This window comes from Gymnoscopelus microlampas, assembly GCF_963454915.1.
Source record: "Gymnoscopelus microlampas genome assembly, chromosome: 10".
NCBI lineage: Eukaryota > Metazoa > Chordata > Actinopteri > Myctophiformes > Myctophidae > Gymnoscopelus > Gymnoscopelus microlampas.
Window position 1 is genome coordinate 24,605,611 of NC_139947.1, and position 11,362 is coordinate 24,616,972.

Genomic DNA, 11,362 nt, shown 5'->3' on the forward strand with positions numbered 1-11,362 from the left:
TATACTTACATTGTAAGATGTAAAGTAGCTTTGTCAAATATCTCTGCTTTGGACACATGTAATCTTTTCACAGAAGTCACATGCAACTTCTTCAATGCACAAAGGTGGATGAAGGCAACCCCATAATTAATATTACAACAAGAATATGATGATGATGATTGTTAATGAGCAATTTTCCTTCTAATCTGCGTATGCAGCGCCCGAGTCCCTGGAGCATAACTATTAAAATAAATTCCAGCTTTATATTAAATTAAAGGCTGTCCTGTCTTTCTGTGCACAATGATCTCTACCCATAGTACCATTTTGACATGCCCAAAATAATGGGCATGCCTGGGTTAAAGTTAGTCCGTTTGATAGCAAATTATAGTTTCTTTCAAGAGCAATGGACAATAGTTTATATAGGTATCCGAAATAATGAACACTGTCTTAATGGTTTCAGCCGTTTAGGAGCTAAACCAGAGGAATGCTACACATGCAAATATAATTTGTTGAAATGTAATGTCAACCATCTGCACTGCAGTATGTAAAATTCTATTAGTTGATAAATGTTCAAACGATATTTTCCATTGCTCATAAGACAGAAATATTTAAGCAGCACTGTAACAAAAACACAAAGACAAATAGAAATCTAAAGAATGATTTATTGCTTTATTTTCTGACAATTAGAAAATATAAGAGCTGTTTATTCTTTCTTTTCATCTTTCTCTAGTCTATTGGGTGATAATACAAACACCTAAAGCAAAATTGCTCTAATCGAAAGAAGTTAAAAGTGGTCATACCTGCATTTTAGTGGTTCTCAGAGCCAACTTGAATGCAGGTGATGCAACCAATTGTAACAAATTATCATTCGGTAAGATGGTGGGTACATTAATTAGCCTGGCATCCTATCTGCGCTGCCTTGATAATGTTTTACTATGTGTTCAATCTGGATTCCAAGGCTGGTATTACAACATCGCTTGTTTATCAGACAGCCAATGTTCAGCTTTAATATTGATCAATTATCAGGGATTGATGCACACAGCAATGTCTCTGGTGTTTATTAGAGACAAGTGTTGATATAAGAGCTATTTATTATGGGTCTAAACTCAGCTTTCTTTAAGCCAGTTTGGCTATCAGAAGCGATAAATTGACGCTGATGGTGACAATTATTTTCCATTGTACACGCTATATATTTAGCCCATCACTAAAATCACAAATTGGGCAGAAATTGTGTTGCTTACCACAAGTGACACTGTCGTGCGAGTATAGATAAAGCTTAACTGGCTTAGATTCCATATCCAGATTTAAAATTTATGAAACATTCCAGATTGAACAAGTCAAAGTAAAACAATGAGATTACAACAAACGCAAAAAAAAATGGTTCTCCAGGGAACACAGTATGTTACTTGTGCTAGAAATCATTTTGCTCTAAGCTAACCTCAATATAAAACTATGAAGCTACAAAGTGTGCGTTTGTTCACTGACAAAAATAGAACTATAGACATGTTCTCTGTAGTCAAGTGGAGAGTAACCTGTCGCTCTTCTCTGAGGTAGTCAACAAGTAGAAAAAAATCATCATCAAAGGCATGGGTAAACTAGATGTGTCAAAGATACACGGCTATAATGTATACACCATAGTTGAAAACTCAACACATTATCGCATCCAAGTCTAAACCACTCAACTTACATGTTAAAACAATGATGATTTTGTTTTGCAGGAGAAAATTATATGAGAGGTAGCAAAGTTTGAATGAATTATGTCGCTGTCTGTCACTAGATAAAAATAGTTTAGATTCATAAAACCTACCATTATAGTTTCAATCTAATGGCACAAATAACCAAAAATAACTAGAAGCAAATACACATAAAATATAACAGTTCTGCATGTTTGTTGAGGTACATAACATTTCAAGAGATCAGAGTCATCCTTTTTCTTTTTTCCATAAATGTCATAAGTGCTTAAACCCAGTCGAGATTAGACACTCTTAGAGAGGCACAACAGTAGCATTTTAAGACAATGGTGCAACACATCAAGGATTGGAACAATGCTAGTGAGGTAAAGTCCTTTGTAATACAGCAAACGTTAAGGCAGAAGAGTGAAACCAACCCTTTCAGTAACAATCCCTCTAAATATCTTCTCTCCAAGATAACTTCAACAGCCAAAGAGATGGTCACGTTTCATTGTGGTGATATAAAATCTGATATGCCACTATGCGAGTCGAGTTGAAGGGACGACCTGTTTGTTGAAGCAGGTGCCAGGCAAAACGTTTTTTTGCTAATGGAGAGATGTGATCCCAGAAGTCTGAGGAGCACATTTGGTACACTGTTGAGTAACTTTATTCATCCTATGTTTCAGTGAGTGACACAAGCACATCTGGCTTGAATCTCAACAGACATTCCCTAAAACGCTTCCCACCTTCGACTTTGCCTCGTCTTGTCTTTTGCAGAAAGAAAGGTGAAGAATGCCAAAGGCAAAGTCAAAAAGAGAGGCACAGTGCTCGGTCAACATTACATTAGAAACTATAAAATCAAACAAGAGCCTAAAACGTGCGGGAATGGATGTTAAATGGAACAGTGAAATGGTTGTAGAGCTCAAAGCTTGCTCAGTGTCCAGTGACACTGTGTTCAATCCCGAATCTCCAATGCTTTTTAGCAGCAATACAGGTCAAACTATTGTGCATTACATTTGAGATCCATCACTTGCTCAGCTGAATGGTTAGCATGGTTGGGAAGTGATGGATTACATGGTTTACAATAACATTACTGTGCTTAATTAGAATATGTAAATACGTTTTACAATTAACGTTACTCAAACAGCAATCAGATAGCAAAAGTAACAAACACAAAATAGCTTGAATCGCTATTTGTAGGCATTTCATTGCGAGACTATTGACTTAATATAATCAATTTCTCATCACCTGAAGGGGTGAAGAAGGTTGTAGACAATTGATTCATAACTGGCTCATATATAGTTTAGATAATTGGTTCATCTATCCATCTGCTGGTGCAATTGGAAAATCAATCACTTATGTAACCTGGGGTAGTTACTGGCAGTTGTAGGTCTTGGGATTACATTTACAGCAATTACTGCCAGTAAATTAGAATAAGGCATTTAAAAGCATATTCTTTGCATTTTGAGGCAAAATTGCCACAAATGATTCCACTGGATTTCATTACGAATTAAAATTTTGTAGCCCTGCTCATCTCTAAAACATTTCAATTACCTGAGAATCCAACTTCAGTACGCCAAATTATCAGTGAATTTCTATAACATCTGCTGCAGTATGAAAGCATTCTCTTACTCATGAGTGAAAGAATTTGTTGATTGTTTTGAATAATGTAGTTTTTTTCATAAAGAACTATCCTCAAACTGTAAAATTCACTGGGGTTGTGCTGCACCTGTGTCCACTCTCTTTTTATTAAGTGCAACCACTGTTTGTAACAGGTTTTTACCCGAAAGAAGTACTCAATTTTGGTTGCATTGAGATCATCTAAATTTTCTTCCCTCTTTCAAGCTTCCTTAAAAAAAACAAAAAAAACAATGAGGTAATACTGATGAGGTGATTTGTTGTGTTCAACAAAAGATATCCAAGATTAGCATAATTAGCATCAACAAGCTAAATTAGCATATTTCTTTTTTTGTTGTTGTTGCTTTTTTCTTCTTCTTTTAAACCAGGAGGCTCATGCGGAGATATCATTCCCATTTTTACCCTTTTCAAAAAAACAATGCGCGAGCACATCGAGGCCAGCATTTGTCCATTACCAGAGCTGCCCTTCCCATGCCAGATTAAGTTTCCATGGTGACAACTTTTGCGGTGTCCCCTAAGGACAGGGGAGCAGGGCTGCTTCACTGTTGAAAGGCCTGGTAGTAGCGAGGTAGGGAGCTGGAAGTGCTCATTGTAGGACTGCTGTACCCCTGAGGTAGCTGGTTGTGGTTGTGGGCTCCGGGGCCCTGGGGTACGTGAGCCTGGGGAGGCTGAAGGAGGGCGAAGGGCCCCGGGGCCTGGGAGGACAGGCCAACGGAAGAGGATGGGGAGGAAGTGGCTGAGTTGGAGGTAGACGGATAGCCCATCACCAGCCCTCCCATCCCCATGTGGGCACTGTAGGGCGGCAGGCCAAAGGGCAGGAAGCCCAGTAGCGGGCCCAGGTCCATGTTAGCAGCGCAGGAGAGCTCAGCGGAGGAGAGGGCGGGGCTCCTGGACAGCAGGTGGGGGTCCCCGGCTCCCGGCAGTCCGGGAGTTTCCGGCAGAGCCTCCCTCTGGGGAGGGGAGGCGGCGGAGGAGGTGCAGGAGGGGGCGGCGCTCAGGTGGGGGGGCAGGCCACTCTGCAGGTCCAGGAGGAAGCTCTCCACATCGGCACGGGGGTATGAGGTAGATCCGTGTTGGTACCTGGGCATGTTGCCGTACGCCGGCTGCTGTTGCTGCTGCTGCTGCGCCGCTGGCGACTGCAGGTGGTGGTGGTGGGGGTGGGGGGAGGGGGGCGGCATGTGACGAGCCACGCCCATGGTTGTGGACAAGGAGCCCTGCATGAGGCCATGGTGGTGGCCTATTCCGGGGATGGGGCTGGCCATGGGGTAGGAGTTGTACATGTCCATCGAGAAGGCCTCGGGGGGCTCCTTGGAGGCCGAGCCCAGGTCGCAGGTCACAGGACTTGGCTCCTCCTTCACAATACATGGGGTCGCCGGGGCAGGGGTGGCCACCGGCGTGCCAGTGCCAGCGGGCGTTAGCCCTGTCTCCTGGGCGTGGCTCTTCTTCAGGTGGCGTGTCAGGTGGTCTCTGCGGCCAAAGCGCTGCGCGCAACGTGGGCACAGGAAGTCCCGGCGGCCTGTGTGCACCACAGCGTGGCGGCGCACATCCTTGCGGGTATAGAAGCGTCGGTCGCAGCGTTCACACGAGTACTTCCTCTCCCGCACTGGTGCACCAGCGTTTGCGTTGCCCTCCGGCGGCGGGGGCCTGTCGTTGTGGCTGCCTAGGTGCTCCAGCAGAGACGCCGCTCCCTCCGGACACGGCAGGCCGGGCGCGGGGCTGTGTGCCGCCACCAGGTGCCGCCTGTAGCCCAGCTGGGTGCTGTACTGCTTTCCGCACTCCTGACACTGGAAGAGCTGCCTGCCGGCCTGCTGGCTCTCCTGCAGCTGGCTCTTCAGATGGTCCTGCTGTTGGAACATCTTCTAGCAGATGGGACAGCGCTGGCTGTTCTTATGCACAGGGACTCTGGCCCGGAGCCTGACCAGACACAGACAAGACTCATGGGGTTATTCCAAGGAGCTGAGCATCAGACTGAAGACCTCTGGTTGCCTTGTTCATTCAGAGTGGTGTGATGAATGTTAAGTGCTGTTTGTTGGGTGTCCGATGGTCTCTTACGGTGATGACTGGCGGTCTGTCCTGCCTTGGTAGGGCGAGCTTGTGTCCGACGCTTGGTTTCTGTGGCAACAGCTGCCATAGCAACCCCAAAAGGGCTAGGGTGATGAGGAGTCAGACACACTCAGCAGCTTTGGAAGCTCTGACTGTTTCTGTGTGTGTGTGTGTGTGTGTGTGTGTGTGTGTGTGTGTGTGTGTGTGTGTGTGTGTGTGTGTGTGTGTGTGTGTGTGTGTGTGTGTGTGTGTGCGTGTGCGTGTGCGTGTGTGTGTGTTTCCTGAAAAGAGCTCTTGTTTAGGCCCAGAAGTTTATTGCAGCGTTCAGCCAGCCAAAAACGCCAGAATTGCAGCAGCAGCTAAATTGCAGAGGCTCTCTGGCATTTTTACAGTCCTGTAAACACAATAAAGAAGAACAAAATGTAATTTTTGTTATATTATCATTAAGAAACACAAAATCTACACTGGGAGCCATGAGTAAAGATGAGAAAGTCTTCTCCTAAGATGAACAATTATTACATTACAACAAATGTTATCCTGGAATTGATTTACTTGTTAAATCAAATCTCCTTCCTTTTTTTCTCCTAATTTGGTTGTTATGCCAATTCCCATATTTCCCCACATACACATAGTCCTCCTACAGTTGGGAGGGTGTACACATGCATGTGTCTCCTCCGATTCAAATGAAGTTGCAAACTGCTTCTTTTCACCTGACGGTGAGGAGTTTCACCAGAAGGATGCAGAGGAACATGCTATACGACCTAGTTCCACTCCCTGTTGAACAGGCACACTGACCAACCTCAGGGAAGCAACCTGGATGCTGCAAGTCAAGTCTAATTACGCCAGGTTTTAAAACTCTGGGATTAAATGTATTAAGTATACTCAATATCACTGATAACGTACTGTAGTCAATGTAGTGCATGTTTGCTAGTAGTATTCTTGCGGTTGGACAACTACATGCACGTGTGCTTCTTCATTGAATCTGTACATTATCACCTGTGAGAGTCATAAGAGATCTTTTCACAATAGATTTCCCTTTTGATTCAAACCATCTCTGTAAGACCCAATCCGGATGTCCAAACCCCCAACACTCTTTCGTCTTGCATCATGTATGTTAATTTGAAACATAAACTCTGCTTTCAAGTGATGCTGTGCGTGTAAGTAGCGTGAGCCGTGACAAACAGAGTTATCGTCTGCTGGTAAAGCGGTACAAGAACTGTCTATCTGCTGTTTGAAATTCTATGTTATTGTAAAACTTCAAATGACCACAGGATTGATGGATTTATGGCTTTAAATAAACTGCCTATTTCTGTTTTACCCAGAAAAGACACGATTAATTGCTCAGGAATTGGTTCACAAATATGGAGTTTGAGTAATTATGTAATAAAGTTGATGTATCTTAGTCAGAGTCCAATTCCATCAGGGTACGGCATAGTATCTAACAAGATTTCAAACAATTACATTCTTATGACATATGAGCCAAGTATTGGAAGCTGTGGAGTATGTGTATTTTCAATTATCGTTTTCAGGGAGGCTAAATAACTGGGTGGTTAATGAACTGAATTGCAATCTACATGAGATAACATTATTATACATTAATAAATGTTCTTATGCTACACTGGACTGGTTAATAAATCTAGATGTATATATGTATCAGTGGTTCAAACTCATGTGAACAGGATTCTGTTAGGGGTATAAATAATAGGTGAAAAATAATCATCAAACAAATAGAAACTTGATGAAATTGTGATGAATACAATTTCAAAATGGATATCAAATATAAGTAGCAAGCAGATACGCCCATTTAACTGAGGTAGCAAGATGTCAAAAGTTTTACCAGAAACCAAGTAACATGAATAATGACTGAGCAAGCTCAGGGCCGTGTGAAGGACAGCTATAATTGATGAACTTGCATTTCCTTGAGTGTTGCAGGGAATCCAGCAACAAAACTACTAAGTGGGAATAGCTGTGATAGAATTCTCTACATAATGAATACAATATTTTGAAGATTTAAGAACTATTCAGTACGTTAAGTACTGTAAGTGACCCTTTTACAACTCAAATGTATTTCAACACCCCACAAGTGACAGTAAAACGCATGAAATCAAGCTATTGATTACAAACAAAAAAATAGATTATTTCCTATACAGGGTCTATATTTAGGCTGCATAATGCATGGTACTTTCACAAAGCACTAAAAGATAATAAGGGAGATATGGTAAAGAGTTAAGGATTGAAGCTTGCCTGTCTCATCTAGCTATAATAAGATATTGAGTTAGCCTATCTTTCCATAAATTCTGTATTCTGGTGACTGTAGTCGCCCCAAATTTCATCACTAATACTACCATATGCATTTACGTTATGTAGTATTATTACTACACAATAATAGATCTTCTCACCTGCATCATTCCATGCTCTATGACTTATGACGAAATGCTATCACTGCCATCTTGTGGGTTGCAGCATCTTAGCTCAAATATGAAGCATCGATGCTCTCGAGGTTTTTTCATTATTTAAAAGGTGCTGTAAGCAACCTAAACATGCAAACCTACTACAAAGTTTGGTCAATATATATTAATTCCGAATATATCAGAGTGGGATCGGATGAGACAGCACGGTTTAAAAATAATAAAATGCAATAATAATGCTGTAATAACAAGCTAATTACCGTCTGATCGTGTTAATTTCATCGCGTTCTTCTACTTGAATGAAGTGATAATAAAGCCCATAGAAGAAGGTAGGCTAATATATACATGGACACTTGTAGAGTGTGTGTGTGAACCCTCTGAACGTGGTCTAGTCTATTCCACCTGATTATCACCGGCTAAAGTGATGTAAGCTACATAGCCTGCATTCACGAGGTAAAGCTACATTCAAGAGTGTGAACGACTCAAAATGCACTTTTCCTGTTAACAAATCCGACGACGATGAAGCCACTTCTCACATGATGATTACAAAGTATCCAGATCGGATCTGGTTACAAAATGCACAAAAGATAAAAACGATTCAGCAAGTTTATGTCACCGAGTTTACCACCACAAGTCGGCACGGGTCATTTTTTTTTGGATCAAGTTTAAGCAGTATTGTTTAGTGTCATACGTTCCAAAACGTGGTTAAAAACTTACTTCGAGGCGGTCTACGGTGTTTCTGCTGATTATTTTCCCTTTGATGTTCACCTCAACATTTTTTCTGATTTTTTAAAGATTTTATGGTATTCTGGGCCTGGACTCTTCGGCGCGGCGTTGGAGTTGTAGAGCGCATGCATTGTGGGAGTGTGACGTCACGCACACAGCACTTTTTGACAAACTTTTGCACAGAAGGCATGTTACTGGATCAGGTCTCTGTCAGTGGTGGAAGAAGTACTCACATTTTTTACTTGAGTAAAAGTATCAATACCACAGAGTATAAATACTCCGTTACGTTTACTTGAGTAAAAGGTACAAATGTATTGGCATCAACATGTACTAAAAGTATCAAAAGTAAAAGTACTCATTATGCAGAAATGTCACATTTCAAGGTTTGTAAATATATAGAAATCTTTTTAAAACAGCAGAGAAATATATATAGAGCTTAAGTGGTTAATGTATGTTTAGTAATAATAATCAAAATCTAAAAATGTACTAGTAACTAAAGTTTTCTAATAATTGTAGTGCAGTAAAAGTACAATATTTGCCTCTGAGATGTAGTGGAGTAAAAGTACAGACATTTTTAAATCCAGTAAAGTGAAAATACCTCAAAATTGTACTTAAGTACAGTACAGTACTTGTACTTGTACTTAGTAAATGCACTTTACACCACTGGTCTCTGTTTTATTTCAGGAACCCCCAGTTTATATGAATCTCATTCGACTGTTGATTTGTAGGATTATAAACTTGAACTTGACTTTAAAGGTGATTTTATTTTTTGGGTTAAAGCAAAACCTTGTCGTTTTTTTTAAGTTAAAAATCTACCTATATTGCCTATATGAAAATGAATGTTCAGGTGGGTCACCAATTTCATCCTATGAGGAAAGAGAATGAATGATCAGTTATGATTGGGAATATAGAGCTATGTAACTGTTATTGTTAATGAATAAATAATAATCACATACACCACCTTTAATTCATTTGATAGTAGCAAGCCAACAATAAGAGGAAATTGCTCTAACATTTGATTAGGACATTAATTTAACTCTGAGAGTGTACTATGGATCCATTTGGTTACAGTTTTACACTCTCAGAGTTACAAATGAATACATAACTAAGGATATAATTTGTTTTATATTTGAATTATTATAACTTTATTATAATAATTCAAACTTATAAAAATGAAATGAAATGTAGATGTCAAATTTTAGCCTACTTTTTATTAAATCAATCCTACATAACATTTGGCCTTTTATGATTAATCTGTGTAAAATAGACATGTTCGGTGCAGATCAAAGACATGAATGTTGAATCCTGAAATGTGTAGTAGACACAAAACCGCACTTGTGCTCTTAATTTGTTATTTGCTAAACCTGCAACAAATGTTATTGTAATGAGATATGGGGGAGTTCATTTAACTTTAGAGTGCACAAATATGGAACCAAAAGGACCCTTACAGTGCCAGGGGTCCATTTGGTTCCATTTACACACTCCCAGAGTTAAATTAACTCTCTGAATTATACAGTGTATGCAGTCAAGCAGCTCAGTCTGTTTAGCAATTGAAAGAAATTCTGGTGGACAGTATTGACTTATTAGCAATTCTTCCCTGCATTTCTCTGCGTGGCGTCGAGGCAACTGAGAGGGGAGTGTATATGTGTGTGTGTGTGTGTGTGTGTGTGTGTGTGTGTGTGTGTGTGTGTGTGTGTGTGTGTGTGTGTGTGTGTGTGTGTGTGTGTGTGTGTGTGTGTGTGTGTGCGTGTGTGTGGTGGGGGTGGTGCAAGTTGTTTTTTTTCTCTGTTGCATTCCTGCAGTGTGTGTGACCCTTGACCTCGTTGTTGTGTTCCCTCCGCCTCGCATTCCAAAGAGGGTTTTCCTGCAGCAGTACCACACACAGCCAGCAGCGTCATGACAACCACAGCTGACCACAGCGCGACCGGACCTTACACTGTTTGCCTTCAAAATAAACTCAAAATTAGATAAGTGGGGAAAGTGCAATATTATACACTCAGAGGTCTTCAACAGGGGATCCGGGACCCCTAGGGAGTCCTCAGAGTTACTACAAGGGGTCCGCCAAATCTTTGTGTGATATGATTTTTTTTTTAAACATGAACCACTTGAACCGTAGCATCCCTTTTCTGAGGAGAACTTTTGCCAAAAATATTATTTTGGCAAAGAGGTATAGGTGTAGAGGGGAAGGAGAGCAGACCACCTAAACAAAAAAAAGTTGAATCTGAAACACAATTTTATACAATATAGAGGGGGTCCCTGCCTGACAGTTATACATAATAATGAGTGTGTGTGTGTGTGTGTGTGTGTGTGTGTGTGTGTGTGTGTGTGTGTGTGTGTGGGGGGGGGGGGGGGGGGAGGGGGTATTAAAGGTGTAGTTCACCCAAAAAATGACTTATTTTCTATCAATTAGGCTACACACCCCATGAATAAGCCTTGAATTCATGGAGACTTTTGTTTTGACTCAATTAAGACTCAATTGAGTCTCCTACTGAGTCTAACTGACCGATCGATGACCCGGTCATCGAATTAGCGACAAAAACAAAAAAATCTCCATAAAGTCAAGACTTCATGGAGTGTGTAATTGATAGAAAATCTGTCATTTTTTGGGTGAACTAATCACAAAACTCATACCCAACGTTCTTGAATAATGTAAAGAACCAGTGTGAGATATAAAACGTCTCTCAAAAAACAGAAATGGGAAGGTCTTTAATGTTTTGAAATGTACTTGTATCCCATAAAAATGTGTCCAAGACCCACAAATGGGTCCCGACCCACTGTTTGGGAAACAGTGGTTTTACAGTATCAGCTCTCACCAACATTTCGCAACGTGGGTTTTATTTTGAAGTCCAACAAGCGGAAACGCTTCGTCACAGTAGCAGCTAACTTTGACTCTTTCAG

The 11,362-nt window shown here is 41.0% G+C and overlaps 1 protein-coding gene across 1 annotated transcript; it reads right to left on the bottom strand.

Moving 5' to 3' along the window:
* Positions 1 to 683: 683 nt before the first annotated feature.
* plagx (pleiomorphic adenoma gene X) lies at positions 684 to 8,593 on the bottom strand. Its single transcript, XM_084068537.1, has 2 exons — positions 8,456 to 8,593; positions 684 to 5,724 (listed from the first exon to the last, which is right to left on the bottom strand). Exon 2 carries the CDS (start codon positions 5,141 to 5,143, stop codon positions 3,827 to 3,829), a length of 1,317 nt encoding a protein of 438 aa, XP_083924663.1. The 5' UTR covers positions 5,144 to 5,724; positions 8,456 to 8,593; the 3' UTR covers positions 684 to 3,826.
* Positions 8,594 to 11,362: the final 2,769 nt, after the last annotated feature.

What these genes read in the sequence shown, in the direction of transcription:
- plagx (XM_084068537.1), bottom strand. Translation starts at nt 5,143, where the DNA reads ATGTTCCAACAGCAGGACCATCTGAAGAGCCAGCTGCAGGAGAGCCAG.